Below are 19,100 nucleotides of genomic sequence, written 5' to 3'. Positions count from 1 at the left end.
AATACAGTACATACAATCCAGTTCTGCTGTCTTCTATTACAGTGAATCACTGATTTCATCCCTACATGACTATTCTTTACTCTATAAAATGAGAAAAATTTTGGGGAAAATAGTTGGGGATGAACGAAAAAAGATGAAGCAGAAAAGTAGTTTAGTTGAAATTTTCAGTTAAGGTCATATGACTCTATGTGAAATCAGCTCATGATAGCAGACAGCTCAAATAAAGTACTGGTTACATGAAATCTGGAAGCAGAGAAAACCCATAGGATCTTAGGAATAGGAATCGATACGGATAATTTTTTAAAAGATGTTATTAAAAATCAGAGAAGAGTTTTCAATAGAAAGAATTCTCCTTCGTTTGATTGCTCATTCTCAAGTAGTTGTGGGTGTTTTCATCAAATCTGTGCCACGCACCTAAAACACATTTCTCCCTTCAGTGAGACCGGCAGATTCCTTTCCATCTGTGATGGGGAAAGCACGCCATCTCGTGGGCTTGGAATAACAGTATCTTCCTGGCACCATCATCATCCAACATTTAGCAACAAACTTCTACAAACTTTTTGTAATGACTTCATGAATATATTTCTTTAATCATACATCAAAACAGAAATTGGGCTGATGTGTGACTCAAAAATTTGAAGTTATATAAGAATAAATTACAAATGCCTGAGATTTCAGGAAAAGTTTGAATTTTCAGAAGTATTTCCTAACTTCACTAGATACACACTTCAGGTAACTCTGAAAACACCGTTTGCAATCAGCCTCCATTAAAATTACACTCATCCATCTTTTCTCTAATTAATAGTGGAATCGGAACATCAGACCTCTACATCTTGCAGCTTGGAAATATTCAATATGTTAGCACTGGCATTGTTTTAAAGGTAAGAAACTTAGTTAATAATAATAAAAAAGTTTACAGCTGCTAAAAATGTCCATGAAGGATAAATGTAAATTAAACTAACTTCCAGAAACGACAATCAAAGTCTTAGTGCGACATCTTTGCATATATCAGGGAAAGAAAGAAAACAAAACACAAACTTCTATAAAACTCCCACAGTTAGAACTTAATACTAGCAAGTGTGAAGTCTACAATATGTGGAAGAGAGATATAAATTAGTGTAGCTTAGTATTACACTGTACTTTCAATTGTAAATAATTAGTTGTCTATCTATTGAACAGAATAGTAGAACTAAGTCTGTGTTAAACTATGATGCCAATTTACATATATATATATGATACATTAATTTGATCTACTAGAGTCCAAATTATTTTTTCCTTTTTTTTTTTAAACAACTGAAGTGGAAGAAATTTAATGTAGTGAACTTGTCCAATTCTTCACAAAAACTCAAGCACAATTTTAAGTAGATTAGACACCCAGGCCTGATTAAGAATTGCTGCAATTTAATTTTGTCTTCAAGTAACATGAACAAAAGAAGATGAAATTTTTTCAACTTTCATTCCTCTATGTAAGTGGCACTCAATTTATTCAACAAAAAGTGACCTGGGAACAACTGCTTTTAAAAAATCTGAGATTCTTATGTAAATGTTTTTAAGGAGCAATCATGATTGCATGTATTTCCTGATGTACATGCACTTTCATTTATTTTAGTTTTAATCTTCAAATTTGAATATTTGTATTTAAAATAACCCTAAGGGGCTGGGGGGTTGCTGCTCTTCATTAATGAAAATCAATTAATTAATAAAATTTCTGAAGATAAGAAATCATTTTACACCTAAAGTGCACTTTTTCATCAATTATTAAAAACATGTAAGCTAACATTATCAGTACTTGACAGCAATAAATTTATAACAGAGAATCAAAAGACCAAGGAAATTATACTTGTGTAATACTCTGAGATTTCAGTACTGGTTTTTGTGTTTTTATTTTTACCATGTTCCACAGCAAAATTGAGCAAAGAAATTTTAGTCGATAAAAAAATATAGGATCTTGTAATTTATCAGCCTTTGTCATATCAACATGCAGTTCTCTCTTTTAAGAAGAACAAACTCCTAAACAATGATATTTGGGATTCAGTAATAGATTAGATGATCATTCATAAATGGAAAATTTTTTAATATGAAACTAAAAAATGGACTTCAGTGCAACATGTCAAGAGTTTTCTTGGATCTATACAGCAGTCTTTGAAAAGTACATGATTTTTATCAGGTAACTCATGGATGTTATAAAAGCTTCCTCCACAGCCTGAACTGATATTGTAAATCTACTCTGGGACTGAAAGAATGTATTTCAATTTCTCCTCCTTCATATTTGCCATCTTGAAAGACAGCACACGTGTACAACTTTTCATCGCTGTAGTCATTCTAGTCAGAAACACATTTTTCAAGCAGCCACGTGCTTTCTGCTTTCCATGTCTGTTTTGGATCCTGCAAACACTTGTGCCACTTCTGTATTCTACAAAAGCATTTTCAAAATCCAAAGTTTATTATGGCACAGAATACCCAATGTATTTATATGGCTTTGATTGATCCAGTTCCGTAGCTGTTTTGTGTAAATACAGGTTCACTCTGAACGGACAACTTGGATAAAAGCAACAGAAGTGACAACTAGAAATGGAGACAACAGCATTTTGTCAATAAACACAATTACAGAGTAATCTCTAGAGAATATGTCTTGCTGTGGGAAGCTATAGAATTCAGTACTGTCTTATGCATTTAGCTAGTCAAGGCAAGCTACCTTATTTATTTTTGCTCAGGTTAAGAATCACAGAAGGTTTCTTTCAGCATATTAAAGTTATACTGGAGTATATTTCAACTTAATTTCACAGCTAACTTCTCATTGATTTCAGGTTTTGTGTTTTCCTGCAGTTTTTAAAATAATTTTAATAGTGCTAATTTTCTTGAAAGCAGTTCACAAACAATTTTGTATTTAAAATTAATAGAATACTCAGCAAGTTACCATAGTTTCAGATGTTGAGTGAGAATGTGAAGATTTGCTCTGACTAGGTGGAGCCTTCCAAAGATTGAGAGAATCATCAAAATCTGTATGGCAACAAAAATAAGAATCAAAATTACTGTAAGAACAGCAGAGAGCATAAGAAGCTTTTTAAACGATTTTTTCAGCGAAAAAAGTAGCCAACCACAGCTATCCTTCTGAAGATCTCAGAACCCAAGTTTTCACACATTGTACCTATGAAATATTACACATCAAATTCCTTGAAAGAAACAAAAATAAAAATTCAGTGCAACATAAAGTAGTCGAGAAAAAGCTACACTTCGTTCAAATTGCATTTGCATAGCCTTTAGTAATTTCAAATCGTTAAGATTTAGTTAAAACTTCAAGAGTACAAAAGTATTGAAGTACTATACTAGGATCTCAAAGAACACACATAATAAAAAGATGTTCTTGTCTTCAAAAACCTTCAAATTCGCATTTTAAGAGAAGTAATTTCAAGAGGACCCATATTCATAAATATAACGAAGGCAGAATTAGTTTGCAAATCTGTTTCAGAATAAAAAATGCCAAAAATTTTATAGCGCAGATCTGTCAGTAATACTTTCGAAGCTGTCATATATTTAGAAAAAGCTAGACTACACAGTTTGTGAGTGCAGACCCCACAAAAATAGATTTCCTATTTGTATCCTCACTAATTACTAAACTGACCTATTTTCTTTTTAACGTAACACTGCAGATGAGTTTTTTACATTCCTAAAAATGTGATAGAATTACATAGGGAAAAACCCAGAGTTTAGGTCCTGTTCTCCCCTTTTTAAAGAAACAAAAAAACTGTTTCATATTCCCGAAATACTAAATTTTCTGACTTTGCTTTGCAATGACTGATAAAATGTATCTCAGTTGCTCACTGAAAAGTTGTACCATTCTACATTTTGAGTTACTCTTAGATACAATATTGTATCAGCTAACAGAACTATTAAAATGCACAAATAAAGAGGACAGTGGGAGTAGTAAAATGTGCTGGATAAAAAAAAGCAGACACTGAAGAAATTGAGGATTTTTTACGTCTGGAATTTTGTGTACTGCTGACGTACTTCTCTCAGTGAGTTAACCAAGAATGCTGGTTTTCCCCGGGTCTGTCATATAATCACAACTTAGCTGGGGAAGTAACATTCCTTTTCTGTCCTTGCCTCTGGAACAGGTTTAACAAATGCAGAATCCAGCAGGGTGCTTGGCCTAGAATGTGCAAAACTCAAACAATACTTTATTTTGCAAAACTCTAAGTGGTGCACTGAGAGGAGCTGTCATGCTGCTTTTGCTGTTGAATTATACTAAACCAGCCTGACTCAGCAGCCCCAAAAGTTAAATATCCTGATAGTGAGTTGAAGGATACTTTTTCATATCTGCCACTTCTTATCTAAAAATCCTAAGGACCAGCTGGCCTGAGACATATGACTGACAGTCAATCACTTTAAGGTCTGGAAGTCCAGTTCCCGTTTCAAAGAGCAGGTTTTTCTAAAATACTTCTAAAATACTTGTGTATGGAGATTCCTTCGTGGGGTGGGAATGCCCCTCAAAGTCACTCCAGGCTGAGCGAAAGAGATTTGCCCAAGGTCATTGATATAGATAACATCAATCTCTACTTAATAATTGCTTCTTTTCTGACATCTTTAATATAGCTGCTTTAATATCTTATACTATACTACACCATCAGTTTTAAATCCTATATTATGTAGTAAATAATTTTGATTATGATATTTTGTCTTTTTGCCTAGTCATTTATCATAGTAAGTCATTCATTTTTATATATCTGGTTTGCCATCCTTAATCCCACTGGATAGACAAAGGTTCAAACATCTCTGTAATTTCTTAGATTTAAACTACTGAAAAAGTCTGGGTCTAGGATTGAATCCAGCTGCAGTCAGCTCCTCTCTGAGAAGGCATTTAGGGAGCAAGAGCGTCCTTCCTGCACCCTGTGACTCAGTGGGAGGGCTTCTCTAAACAACTTTGCCTGAGGTTCCTACTCCATCCATGACACAGACATAAAGGCAACTATTTAAATCAGCAGCCTTAAACAAAGATGGAAATACAGAAACTTAGGCCCACAAAGAAGGTAAGAAATATAAAAAAACTCATTAGTTTTCTGCTCCATTAAAGCTTTGACTAATTCATCTCTGCAAAATTCTCTAGCTTTCTAAACTTATGATCATCAGGCATATTTGGACAAGGAAGTGCATTCCCACAATGCATAGTAAGCATAGAAATATTGTTCAATAAATGATTAGTCAATATAGAAGTTAGATCTGAGACATCCTAAGGCTATATAGGTTAAAAATAAATAAATCCAATCTGCGTATTACATTTCATCAGTCTATGAATTAAATTATATCCTAGAATGCAGCTTAATTCAGATTATTAGAGTCCATTCCTACTCATGTATCCTTGAAGTTGAACACACCAAGAAATAGGAATCTTGAAAAGAGTTCATGTATTTCGCTTCCCAAAATTTTCCTTGCATGAAAGTTAACTGGATGTCATAAAGTGGAAATGATTAAAAATATTTTACCTCCAATATTTTGCAAGAAAATTTACTGCAGAACCAGTTATGTCTTTTCAATTTTCAACTTTATGAAGATCTAAATAACAGCTTAGAATTTTTTCTGAGCTATGTTAAACTAGTAACTTATCTACTTAAATCCTCACGGCAATATTTTGACTTCACAACATATTTAAGTGCAGCGTTTATATATTTTCTCTTCCCTTTTATTAAGAATTATTGGAGGTAAGTTACTCAAGACTATAATTTATTTAAGTAGGTTTCAAATACCAGACGATTATATCAACATCACGTACCAGTTACACCACCTTTTTCTATGCTGAGCTTGTCTTCCTTGTAAGAGTTCAAATCAAACATGTAACATCCTAGGTAACAGTGTTTCACCATCTGATTCACATGTTCATAGAACTGGCAGTGATACAAAAGTGCTTTAAGTGCAGGTATTCCTGTCTGAGAGAGGCCAGATTCTTCATCATGTACACAAGGACCCTGAAGACATGAAATTCACAGATATCATTACTTTAAAGAAATGCTTTACATAAAATAAACTCAGAAAAACCCACCTTACCTAAGGCTAATGCTGTGTATGTGTGCACACTGGTTTACAGGCTGTAACTAATAAATTCCAGAAATGAAATGCAGATTTTAATGTTGAGCTAAATCATAATATTTTACAAAAGCTGTCATGACTTAGCAAAATCTTCTGAGAAGTGTGCTAACAGTTAAGCAGAAATTAATGAAAAGCTGTAAACGAGTGGCTTCAAGACAGTAAATGTATCAGTACACTTTACAATTGTAATGTCTCACTTAATTCTACTTAAAGATATCAAGCAATGAAAAAGTTTACTTCAAGCAAAAAGCACACGTATACTCAGATAAGACTAAATATTCTGGAAAAGTCATCCTGCTCAAAGTATACTGTCATTATACTACATTTAGCTACATCAATCTTCTATGAGAAAAGATTTCTTTAGAAAACAGGACAGAAACAAAAAAAATTCTCTTTGAAGTATGGTTTTCAATTATTTCTTATTAAATACCAATCAGGGAAAACTTCCTAGAGCAGTGGATTTATACCTTAACATAATGGATTCTAGTCGTATTTCAAATAAACAGTTTAAGTTGACTGCCTTTGTATTGTTTCAGTGTTTTCCACGTTAACACAAACAACCAAGAAGTTTTATTAGGCTACACATAATCTGGGTTAGACCGACCATAAAAATTAGAAGTGCAAAGAAGGCATAAGAACTCAGAAAAATTCAAACCAATTACGTTCAGAAAGGCAGGTTTTGAGGGTATCCTGCAGTAGGTCAAAAATAAACGAGTTAAAATTATGGAAAGAAAAACTTTCAGTGCTAATTAGAAACTTTCTATGGCAGTCAGGAGAGAGCAGAGCTGGATCAACTGAAAATAAGTAATTTTCATTTTAATAATAAAACACTCTTTATCCCCAAGAGGCTCTCCCCCAATCCCTTCACTTACACTGAATACAAGTTTATTTCCCAGTAAACCAAAACAAAACCCAAAGCCAGACACAGTAGAAGCAGTAAAACTATTTCGCATTACATGCAAGGTAAGTTATCACCAAAATTTTAGATGGTTAATCTCATTCTTTTTGGTTTCTGTAATACAGAAACTATTTTCACTATTTGCCTTTTACATCAACTAGTCGAGAATGAGATATGATGAACAGTTGGAGCCAGAATGTAGGCTTTCAAGTAAACTATTTTTTATTAATTATAAAACTCTACTCATACACTGTCAGCAATAGACTTGGACCATATTGACTATGGCAAATACAAACTTAGGAAATACTGATACATTTAGTCCAAATTTTACTACCCAGGATTGTCTTTGCCAGTTTCAAAAGTCATACCAGATACATTACTGCACAATGGGGGGCCCTTGAAAGATTTACTCATCAATTACAATTGACAGAGTGCTCTGATTTCAGCAATCTTTATGGAACACAGTCTGCTGCACTCAGAGTACTTTACACAGGTTGACTTTACTCAAGACTAAAGAGTGGCATATGAAATTTTTTAAGTGACATAGCAAAACAAAATATTATAAAGCAGATCAATCAGGCAACAGTAGCACTAGAGACATTTTCATGAAGATACTGGCCTCCAAACTCTATTTATATTTCCTTTTCCAGTCATATTTGCCTAAGGGATAAAATGGTAATGTTCTAATTGGGCTATGGCACAGTATTCCTACTATTCACCAAGATCCACTTAATAGCCCTCCTTTTCTTCCTGGCATTAAAGGAAAGAGACAAATCACATTATTCAGTGCAAAGGAAAAAAGTTACTCTGAAATATAAAATTTGATCCTGGTAGTATCTTACATTTTTAATTGTTCTTTTTATTTTGAACAGTTTTACTTTACCAGTAACCATGAAGTGTTGTTTGCTAACATATTTCAGCACTTATGAACACTTACTAAATTATGAGCAATTTCCATGAAATTGCAGTTCTTAATAAGAATCACGTTGACTCAAAGCTTCTTTTAATTGCACTGGAATTGATCCAGAACTGTGCAACTGGATTCAATTTTTGTCACTTCATGATAGTCATTGAAATTAAAAAAATATATATTGACAAGTTATGATGGCAGCCCTTTTGTAACCCCCTACTATTATGAATTTAAACAGTTGCTATTTATATTAATAAATTCGAAATAGTAAGACTGAAACAAGGGCCAGATTTGTAAAATTGCTTCCTTTATGATCGCATGTAAAGAAAAGATGAGATATTCCGTAAAATTCAACTCTGCAAGAAATAGCATAATTGATTTTGGGTGCAGCCGAATCATAGATAACTTATCCTAGTAAAACAGCTGGAATGCCTTTCAGCACTAACTTGATCTTTTGCAGAAAGGAAGAGATTAAAAGTGATATTGTTGCATCAGCATATTTCTTCAAAAACTAATATACACTGTTCCTACATACGTATAATCTCACACACTGAAAGGAGCAAGATAGACATTAACAAGAGATATCAATGTCACAAAAATTTAAAAAATTGCAAGCTAAGATTAAAATATCCTGATGTACAATGAACCAGACTTGCCAAGAGCAAAATAAGGTGACTGACTCAAGAGCAGAACTGGAAAAGTCTCCAGCAGATCTTATCAGTTTGACAAATATCTGATGAGAGAAGGCAAAGGGAGACAGACTCACTGGTATCAAGTGAGAGAAGGCATTGAGCAAAAACTAAAATACAGGAAGTTCTATTTAAATCTAAGAAAACAACTTTCTATCTGAAGGTAGTCAAACACTAGAACAAGTTGCCCAGAGAGACTGTGGAGTTTCCATTCGTGGAGAAATTCAGAACTCAACTGGAAACAGCCCTGAGCAACCTGGTCTAGTTCACCTTGCTTTGAGGAAGTGTGGTCTTCAAGAAGCATTTAAATTGACCCAAGTGACAAATTGCTTCATCTTTCTTTCAAAATATTTTTTTAAACATCACATTCGCAGAATTTCCTCTTCCTCATGCCCCTCAAATCATGTTTTACCTGCATTCCAAGTGTAGGCAAAATAAATTATCAATTTCTATCCTGAAATATTAATGATACATCATATAAGTAAGCAAGTTTCCTAGGAAGCCAAAGAAATGCATCCATGAAATGCAACACATATGTAATCTAAATTTGGTTGTTCTATTGAGCTTGCTGGAAGTTTGAGAGAAGCTTGTCTATTCATTTATTTCTCTTTCCAAAACATAACCTTAGACATGTAATTTAAGTTGATATTTTATAGGTATTCTGACAGAACTTTTCATATCAAATGACATATCTCTGCAGCACTATGACTTTTGTCATCAAATGTAATAGTCACTTACTTGCCAAATACAATCCTTCATGTCTTCTGTAGGGATTGGAATCACAAGTAGATTTTGTAGAATAAAAGCAGCCTGAAAGAAATTAAAGCATCAATATTGCCATCTAGCCATCACAGTTCAAAAAACCACATCAGATTGAATAGTACAGTCTACACATTATTCCTCTGCTTTAGATATATGCTGAAATACACAGAATTCTCGTGTTCATATTGGGAAAAAATAATTAGAAGGATGTAACTTCAAAACCCTCAAACTTCACTTATAAGAGCATTAATGCATGGAACAACAGCAGGCTGGTATAAAAAAAGACAAGGAAAAGATGGGATAGAAATCACAAGGAAACAAATGTATTTGTTTGTAAGATATTTTCATCACTGTTCCACTACAGTCAATCCTAGAATAAGCATTACAAGTACAGGAAGTACCAGGGGGAAAAAAATTCCTGAATTGAAAAACCTAGATAACTGTTTATGACTACTCACTTTGCTGTCCTTACGTTTTGGGCTTTTTAATTATTATAAAATAATTGGGATGATGTGATGAACACATTAGGACAGAGACATGTTTCAAATATTTTCCTTTATAAATACATGGCATGTTTGTTTTTCTAATTTTTATTACACACATTTCACATGTCTGTGCATGGATTGAAATTCCTTTTATGTATATTTTGTCAATTTTTTGTCAATGATGTGAAATTTAAGAGACCATAATTAAGAGACAATAATTTGGAGTTAAATAAAATAATGAAGGACACTTTATTAAAGGCATTTTGAGATATAATTTCAAATATTATTTTGAAAATAAAATTAGTTAAGCAGTAGAGCTGGGATAAAAACAAGTCACTGAGTGTCAGAGTTTTTATTTCTTATTGATTGGAACAGAAGGAAAATCTTACAACTAGAGCTGTAAAAAAATGCAAATAAAGTGCACAGAGCTTAAATTCATCGATATATAATTCTATGTGTTGTCTACTGTAGTACTGACTTTCAGTTCTCACCAGTAAACCTCAGTGCCTAGACAAATTAGATTACTTCATGTCTGCAATAAACAGGTATTTACTGCAGATCAGGTGATGAGTTTGTACCAAAGCATTCACAAATGTTACAGAGCAGCAGTTAAAATCAGGCTAATTAGTTATGCTTTAGCAACGTATTTATCTAGCTGAGTAAGCCTTAGGAGTTTTTATGAGTTCACTTGTATTGTTTTTATCATTTCTGTTTTGAAATAAGTAATCTCTATTTGTTCCTTACGCAATTCCCAAATAAGCAGCTAAACATTTTTATTAATCAGATAGTGTTTAACTTACAAAGCAGCAGGTGTTGTGCAGCAACAGGTAATAGATATATGCAATAGAAAAAACAAATTTTTTTTCTCCATAATCAAAAAGAACTTGACAATCTACAAGAGCAGAAGGACACAAGAAACATACCTCCCTGCGTACCATGCTACATTCAGACTGATCCAGAAGGATGTTTATCACCGTTCCCCACAGGCCTCCTGAAATATTCTGGCAGCTTTCTGCTAAAGCAATACATCCTATTTCAAGAGATGTAAGAGCTGATCCTATTCCAAGTGCTGTAAATCTGACCTAGTACACATAAGCACAACAGAAAGTGGTTATTTCTTACAGTAATTAGCTAATACATATTTTATTATTATAATGTTGTATCAACTGAATCTGGAGCTTAACGGAATAATTTCAGAAGTAACAGCCTCTTTTCCTATATTTTTCTTGCTCTCTACTCATAATCACAACTAAGTGAAAAAACAAAATTATTCTTAAGTACACAAAAATAAGCAACATAGTCTTTAATATTCTTCATATTTTACCACTTGAAAATAGGTCAATTTAGCAAACACATAATTTAGCAGATTCACATTAAATACATTTGCTCTGAATTTTTAGTGCAGGTAAATGTTTCTGCTTTGCAGCTAAGTTACAGTAATGACAAGGAAAACTCCTATGAATCATGATAGTGAGTGACCAATGAAAGCATAGAAGACAGAAGATACAAGGAAGAATTTTTTAGATTATTTTTATATAGAAATATTCTCCTTACTGTAGTATTACTGCTATTTAGGAAATAGTCAGTAACATTTTAAATAATTCAAAACAGCAGTTCTACTATTAAATACATTAATGAATCAAAAATTATCAAATGCATAAGGATCAAAATAAGACACGATGTTAATATGACAGTAACGAACCTCAGGATCTCTATCTACCCATAAAGGAACCAGCCACGCCAGACCTAGATGAGACTGAACTTGTTCTTCACTGTTATCATACGGCAAAGACCAAAGAGATATCCAGTCCTGATTAGTAAATAGAAAACAATTAAGAAATTACTTTATAAATCTTTCAATCCATGCCAGTGTACTAACATTGTGAGCTACCAACTACTACTAAAATAGTTTTAACACGAATTGTGCAGACAAAGGATAATTCTGTACTTCTCTTTCCTTAAGGATTTGACACTAAATCACGATTGTAAACAACAGCCACGTTTTAAAATTTGCGACTAAAAATTGAGTCCAGTCTAAAGAGTAACACTGTCATAGCCATAATTTATGACTTAGAAACACAAGAAAATAAAACTTATCATTATGCTACTATACATACTACCCTATAACCATGATACTAAAAAAAGAATCAAGTCTGCACCTTCATCTATGTATTTATGATCCAAGTCTTTGGAGGCCGCTATCTCCCTGCAGTATACTTAAAACTCCGTCCCCTCCCAATTTTAATAAACTCTTCCAGTACCTAATATCTTGAAAAAGGAGTAGAGAACTGAAAAAAGAGACGTCTGAAATTTGGAGAAGCAGATATACTGCAATTTCTAGTTACATGTGTTCTTAATCATAATGAAAGGGGGATTTTTTGTGGATATCACAGATATTAGTAAGACTGCATTTTAATTCTCTAAAATAACACTTAATTGTTGAATTTGCTTCAACTGCATCAGGATAAAGGCTCTTTTTACTAAGCTATCATAAATCTAGCTCTCAAAGATATATGTGAACACAAAGCACAATATGAATTTTGCTAGTATTTAATGATAGCTTTTATCTGGCAATCTTTTTACCAGGTATGTGCATGTTCTTTCATATATATACACACAACTGTAAAAGCTCTAAGCACATGAGTGTTTAAACATAGTTTAGAAAGCCTGTTGTCTGTAAGGCTGAAAGAATAATGATGCTATAAATTCTTAAATTTATTCATCCTATAGAAAACACAGATTTTCACTTATTTATAAAAAGGAAATTATGCTTATTCTGAAAGAAGGCCTTTCAAAATCCACGGAATTATTTTCAGAACAATTCCATTACGACTAGAACTGATTCTTCAGGTTTTTGCACACTATACTCTATCCTGTACATTTATCTAAGATTATAGACCAATTGAGATCAATGTGGGGGCTTTTTTGCCTTTTGTGCTTCCAGTTGAAGGGGAAGGAAGAGTAAGCACTGGTGTGGTTTTAGCAGAACTACTCAACTGGAGAGAACTATTCCTAAACCACGACAGAAAGTTATCATTGAACTTCAGCAGTTAAAATCTCTCTGTGCACAGCCCTCACCAGTGACAAGATAAGGTCAACTGCAATGGACTCACCGTATCCTTGGCTTGAGCCATCATTTCGTGAGACAAGTGAAGCAAGCAAAGGACTGTGCTTTTTGTTACACCTTTTCCCATGAAGGACATGGCATTTCCCCCCCATTCAACATAAAACGATGAGATGACCTAAGAGTGGGGGTACAAGTTCATAATAGCTTTACTTGTCTGTCAAAGTTTTAAGAAGATTGAAGTTTTCAAAAGATACAATCTTAGGAGCAAAAGCTAGTTGTCAACCATGTCCACAGACTTAGCAAATATATACGAACACTGAAAATAAGAATGAAATTTTGTCTTTCCAGCAACTGCAGCATCTTGAATTACCTCTTTTCTGCTTTCTCTGTGTTAACAACCTACTCTTCTCCCAGACCTCCTTTCATATGTGGATTTTGCCTACGGGAAGTTATCTTGAATTTTTCCTCCTGGAGTTTCAGTTATTAAAAACATCACATATATTTTTTATCTTGCTTAAAACTGCAGTCACTTTGTATTACCTCTTAAACCAATGATGAGAGCACATGCAATACAACCAATCCTCACAACTACAGCTACAAATCACTCAATCTAGTCTCCATATCATTCCTATTACCTAGCAGGAAAAAGCATCTTTCTCACACCTATTGCTAGTGATGAATTCACTAAAAGTACATTGTAAGAAGCACAGCGTCATTAGTTACACAGTTCTTTACTGGCATTCAAACCAAAAGCTAAGTAAGAACATAAGCTGCTTACCTCTAGAAGACCTGTTAAGTATTTTTTACGAATTGTGACAGGTTCAACTGCAGCAGAATAGGTACTCCAGCCTGGAAGTGCAGTAACATGAACCATTCCTTGTAATGTTCTCTCCAGTGACGGAAGTCCATAAAAATGTGGTGCATCTGTTAGCCTTAAGCACTGAAGCAGCTTCAGAGCCAGCTCTGTTCTGAATAAGCCAGCAAGTTCCAAGCCTTCTCTGGTTTAATTGTAAAAAGAGATGAACCATCAATATGAAGCTGTTATAAAGAATCATTTTGAAAAAGGCCAGTGCCTCATTCTTCTTACTGTTAGCCTGTGATGCTCAGCATCTCAATTACTTAATATTGCATTATGCAAAGAGTAACATGAAATTCAATGTGACATGTCTAGCTTCACCAGGTTCTGAAAACATAGTATTGCATCTGATTACAACAAAGTTGCTTAACTAAAAAAGTCAAATGAGATATAACTCATTATTAAGAAGCATGTTAAATAAAGAGAAAGAGATTGAGGACAATGGATGACACAATGGGAAGACCTGCAAAGCTCAGTAGCTCCAGAATCACACAGTATCTAAAACATTCGAAGTTGGAATGGACCAACAAGGATTATCAAGTCCAACTCTTTAATGCACGACCCATAACACTTATGTTTGTTCTGGTTCAAGAGATAAGTTAAAAAATATTTTCTGCAAAACACAATCAATCTAGAATTCAGTAAATAGAAAAAATACAGGAGTGTGAGACACATAACTAGCAGGAACTTCTATAACATGCCCTCTTTTCCCACTGTCAAAAGTTTTAGAAAATAATCAAATTGGAATAATGAAAAGGGTAACATTTTAAAAATATTTTCACAAACAGTTATATTTTGACACTAAATAATCAAACATTATCTTAAACTGCATTTTTGGTAGCTCTTAGAATACATTTGGATAGAGAGATTTAGTGTGGGAAATGCTTTATGAGAAACTTGAAGAAAAAACAATGTAAATTAATTTCTGTGACCACTAGCACATTCTCTTTCAAGTTTCCTGGTTAATTTCCTAATTTTATGTGAAAAGGAATATCTAATGTTGATTTTCATTTCAAGAGCATATATTCCATTTTCAATTTTCATGGTTCAGAGCAATTGAGTCAGGATGTAATAATATCCAAACTGGGACCAAAATTCAGCAGCAATGGGTGTTATGATGCCCAATATGAATGGCGGAGGCAAGTCCATTTCCACTGTACCTGTCAGTCAGTGACACGGAACAAACTAACAACATGTTAAAAAGACGAATGAGTTCTTTATCCAGTCGTTGCCTGACAGCAGCCTGTGTTTCATCCATTTCATCCTGCACTTGGGATTCTGGTCGCACCAGGAGGCCCATAAGGGATTTTGGCTGCTAAAAGAAAAGAATAATAATACAGTCACATAATGCATTGTTTAAATTCTACTTTAATACCTTCATTAAAGCCATTTTTCTGTTGAAAACTTGCAAATCACACACATTATAAATCAGAAACTCCATGATTACTTAAGAAGTAACTGCAGAAAGCACAGTGAAAAACTGCTATAATGACCAGTAACTTGAATCACAAATCTACTAAATGCCATAAAAGAATCTACTGTTAAGGCCTTTAAAATATCCTGGCATTAAGAAGACAGTGTATTTTGAAGCATAAAAGAAAACTCAAAGTAATACAGCAATAACCTGCAATAGAAATAGATCACAAAAAACCAGAAAACACATAGTAACAAAATTAGTTCAGGTTGCATTTTGGACATCGCAGCTGCTTGAAAGACTTCATATCAAATGACTTTAAGGTTATATATTAATTAATTTTATATTAGTATTTATATTATTGAATGGGCCATATTTAAAACTTACAGGCTTCCCAGGCAGCAATATAAATTGCAGTACCTGTAGTCTGTAAGTAATTGAAATATAGTCTACTAGCATTTTTCCCTAAATGCTTAGACTGTATTTGCAAACGGGACAATGCTAGAGCATGAAGGCATTTAACACAGGACCCCCTTTGTAAGTGGATGCTCTTGCATGTTACATAAGTTAGCCATTTGTAGCTAAGCACACCCTCATGTAGTTCTGCAGGTATGCACACGTGTGTGCAAGTACAGTTATATGGTCAATCAAATCATGTAAGTATATACAACAACCCCATTCTTACATTTTTAAGCAATGACTTCACGATCCACTTCAGATGGTCTGAATTCAGATTTGATTTCTGCTCTCTAAGCAATTTGTTTAAAAATCTTAGGACATCTACCAAAAGCTTTTCATCCTCCACAGAAGCTGGAAGCACTTGTAAAAACCTGCAATACAAATAAAAGCTTTTTTACTTGTAGCATTTTAAAACAGCATTTAAAATCTCAGGCTAATAGGACTGGAGTCATCTGCAAATGTTAAATTATATGGAGTAAATATGTATATTACACATATAGAAAATATGGCATTATATCAGCCTTTGATACATACAATATGCTGTTAACATCGTTATTGCTATTATGCAAAACACTTATGCATATTTAAACATTTAGTTGCATATGGTAAACACGGAATTCTGTTTCGTAAACTGTAGAGAAATCTGAGCAGGGTCACATACAGGAAATAAAAGTTATTTATGCATTAAATACTAGCATTTGATAATAGCAAAGCTTACCTATGCATTTCAAATAGTCCTTATTTTAAATAGAGAATTTTAAATATTTGGTGGTTTTGTGCGGGTAAATTGCAAGATCACATTATCTTGGAGATTGGAAGGGACTTGCAGGGGTCACCTGGTCATGCCACCCTGCTTATGAAGGGATACGTGCAGCTGCTTGCTCAGGACTGTGTCCAGGAATCGAGTTGCTACAACCTCTGTGGGCAACCTGTGTCTGTTTGGTCACCTTCACAGTAAAAAAGTGTTCCCTGATGTTCACAGGGATCTTGTTTTTCAGTTTGTGACCACTGCTTCTCTCACTGGACACCACGGGAAGCAACGTGGTCCCACCTTCTCTTCTGGTACTCGAACACACTCATAAAATCCTCACTCTGAGGATCTTCTTTCCTCCACATTTATCAGTCCTAGAGGTCTCATCCTTCACTCAGAGGAAAGATATTCCAGTCTCTCATCATCCTTGTCGTGCTTCATTGCTTTCTCTCCAGTATGTGTGCTCCATATGATTCTCTCTCATACTGGCAAGTCCAAAGAGCCCCAGACCAGTGCTGATTAGAACAGAAGGATCACCTGCCTCAACTTGCTGCCAACATTCCTCCTAAAGCAGCCCAGGATAATATTTGCCTTTTTTACTGCAAGGAGAAACTGCTGGCTCATTTTAATCTTGGTGTCCCACCAGGACCTCCAGATCCTTTTCTGTAACGTTGCTTTCCAGCTTGGTTCACCCCAGAAGCATGGGCTTGCTCCTCCCCAGGTACAGGACCCTGCACTTCCCTTGCTGAACTACCTAAGGCTCCTGTCAGCCCATATGATACATAGATACATGTGTGTGTGTCTGTGTATATATATATATATCAGAATCAGAGATGCATTGACAATCAATTCCCTAAATTTAAAATATGAAAAGTAGAAATGTTACCATTTTAGTATAACAATCTTCAATGGATTCTTGTAGTCAATATGCTTACCTGTTCATTGCTTTCTGCCAAACAAAGCTTTTCAAAGTGGTTCCACAAGGTCCAGAACTGCATTTTAATGCAAGTCTGTCATTCAGGACATAGAAGCTAAGCCTGGTGAGAGCAGTTCTAACATCCCTGTGGGATGCTGCCTGAACGATCAAAGTAAGACAATCCTGCAGTCCATAGTTTGTGTGAGTTATTTTCAATATAAGAATGTCTTCTGAGGAAAGTTTTAGAGAGTCTAAAAATCTGAAAAAGCACGGAGAAAAGTTATTAACAGTCAGTATCTTTACAAACTTTTTCAGAGTGTTGACTTCTTCCTCTTCCTGTTTAATTGAGAAGATAAAACAGAAATTGCCTTAAAACACTCTTTTTGTTAGCCAATTCCTTCTTCACTAACTCTTCAAAAAAACCAAGCCAAACAAAAAACTAAAACAAAACCAAAAACAACACCACCACTTGTATATCATGAGGTGTTTTGAGTTCTTTGGAAAAACAATACCTAAATACTAAGCCTCAGTATTACCATTAAGAATATTTATCTGTAATTTAAACCTTCAAGAAAACCAAGAAAAAGTCATGCAACTTTATAGCTGTGGTCTACATATTAGGAATAGAGTCGGTTCCCTAAGAAACCACAACGACTATCAAGAAAAACAGCCACTGAGCCTATTTGAAATTGTTTGGAATTAGCCTGACCATCAATATAAGTTAGATCAAGCTCTAGACTTCATGTATAAATGCAATTTAGGTAAAACATTAGCTGTGACAACATACCTTCATCCTCTTGGGATGTGATCCTTTACGTTTAAACGACAGCAAACAAGTAATAGGTTGAATTGCTGTTTGAAGTTGAAAGCTTATTTAAACTTCATGAAACACTAGTTTAATTGAGATACATTGGGACTTAAAATGAAAGATAAAATAGCTCACATTTCTGCTTCCTTCTCATAATTTATCAGCTGCAGAAGGTTTTCAATCCCATGGTACCACGACAGATTCCAAGCTGTCTTAAGCATATCTGACACGGGTTTCATAGCCAAGCACTCAGAAGACAATGGCACCACAACAGTATTAGGGCTAACTACATGATGAGCAGTGATCCTGACTGGGAGATGATACCTAAAAACACACAAATAACAATAAAAATTTTTGAAAGTGATTGGTGAGAGTTTTTTTGTTTGCACATTTTTCAATTAAAGGCTCTATTACAACCATCTTGTATGTTTGCAAATAAACTTTTCAAAACTCCTTCACAGAGAACAAAGACATGGAGAAAAAAATTCCCTACTTAAAAATGCTGATTTCAGCATAATAAAAGTGCTTTGATCAAGGTTTCCCTTCATGCTGCCACTTCCATACTTCAGGAAGGACAGCAAATGGAAATCACCAGTTAACTGTAAAATAATCAAAACCAACCAACCAACCAACCAACCAACCAGCACTCACACATACCTTCTAACAACAGCAACAGGTAAACTGAAGGCAGGTACCTCAGTATTATTACTGGATATGCCATCAGCCCTGTAAGAGATAATAAGTCATAGCTATTATGTTCTATTTTAAGATTTGATTTTCTCCTAATGATACACGTTATTTCCTTATTACTTGGCTATAGATGTATTATCCCTTTAGCTAGATCTTCACTGACCCATTGATGAATAATTTGTAATAATTAATAAACAATATATCTTCATGACTACACGATATTAAGATATTTTTTAAATCACACACATATGGAATACTTATTGCAGATATACTGTACATTAAAAACACTGCATAATTGTTTCCTTTTTTCTGTT

The 19,100-nt window shown here is 34.2% G+C and overlaps 1 protein-coding gene across 9 annotated transcripts in view; it reads right to left on the bottom strand.

Annotated features, from left to right (window-relative positions):
• The window catches only part of RTTN (rotatin), a 77,039-nt gene that overhangs the window by 27,258 nt on the left and 30,681 nt on the right, over positions 1 to 19,100 (bottom strand). For 8 of the 9 annotated variants that reach the window (XR_015806550.1, XM_014870908.2, XM_088172614.1 and 5 more), the window contains 12 exons: positions 18,754 to 18,822; positions 18,232 to 18,420; positions 17,308 to 17,547; positions 15,848 to 15,992; positions 14,909 to 15,063; positions 13,671 to 13,890; positions 12,939 to 13,067; positions 11,528 to 11,635; positions 10,749 to 10,907; positions 9,317 to 9,388; positions 5,768 to 5,960; positions 2,918 to 3,000 (listed from right to left, as the gene is read on the bottom strand). Coding sequence is in view for 8 of the 9 variants with exons in the window: in XM_014870908.2 (XP_014726394.2) it covers positions 2,918 to 3,000; positions 5,768 to 5,960; positions 9,317 to 9,388; positions 10,749 to 10,907; positions 11,528 to 11,635; positions 12,939 to 13,067; positions 13,671 to 13,890; positions 14,909 to 15,063; positions 15,848 to 15,992; positions 17,308 to 17,547; positions 18,232 to 18,420; positions 18,754 to 18,822 (1,762 nt within the window). In the remaining variant the exon portion in view is untranslated. The remainder of the gene's footprint in view (positions 1 to 2,917; positions 3,001 to 5,767; positions 5,961 to 9,316; positions 9,389 to 10,748; positions 10,908 to 11,527; positions 11,636 to 12,938; positions 13,068 to 13,670; positions 13,891 to 14,908; positions 15,064 to 15,847; positions 15,993 to 17,307; positions 17,548 to 18,231; positions 18,421 to 18,753; positions 18,823 to 19,100) is intronic. The other variant, XM_088172602.1, reaches the window with a different exon arrangement.

Source organism: Sturnus vulgaris, chromosome 1, assembly GCF_052056855.1.
Source record: "Sturnus vulgaris isolate bStuVul1 chromosome 1, bStuVul1.hap1, whole genome shotgun sequence".
NCBI lineage: Eukaryota > Metazoa > Chordata > Aves > Passeriformes > Sturnidae > Sturnus > Sturnus vulgaris.
Note: the sequence above shows the minus strand (reverse complement) of the source record. Positions and strands in the feature narration are given on the sequence as shown.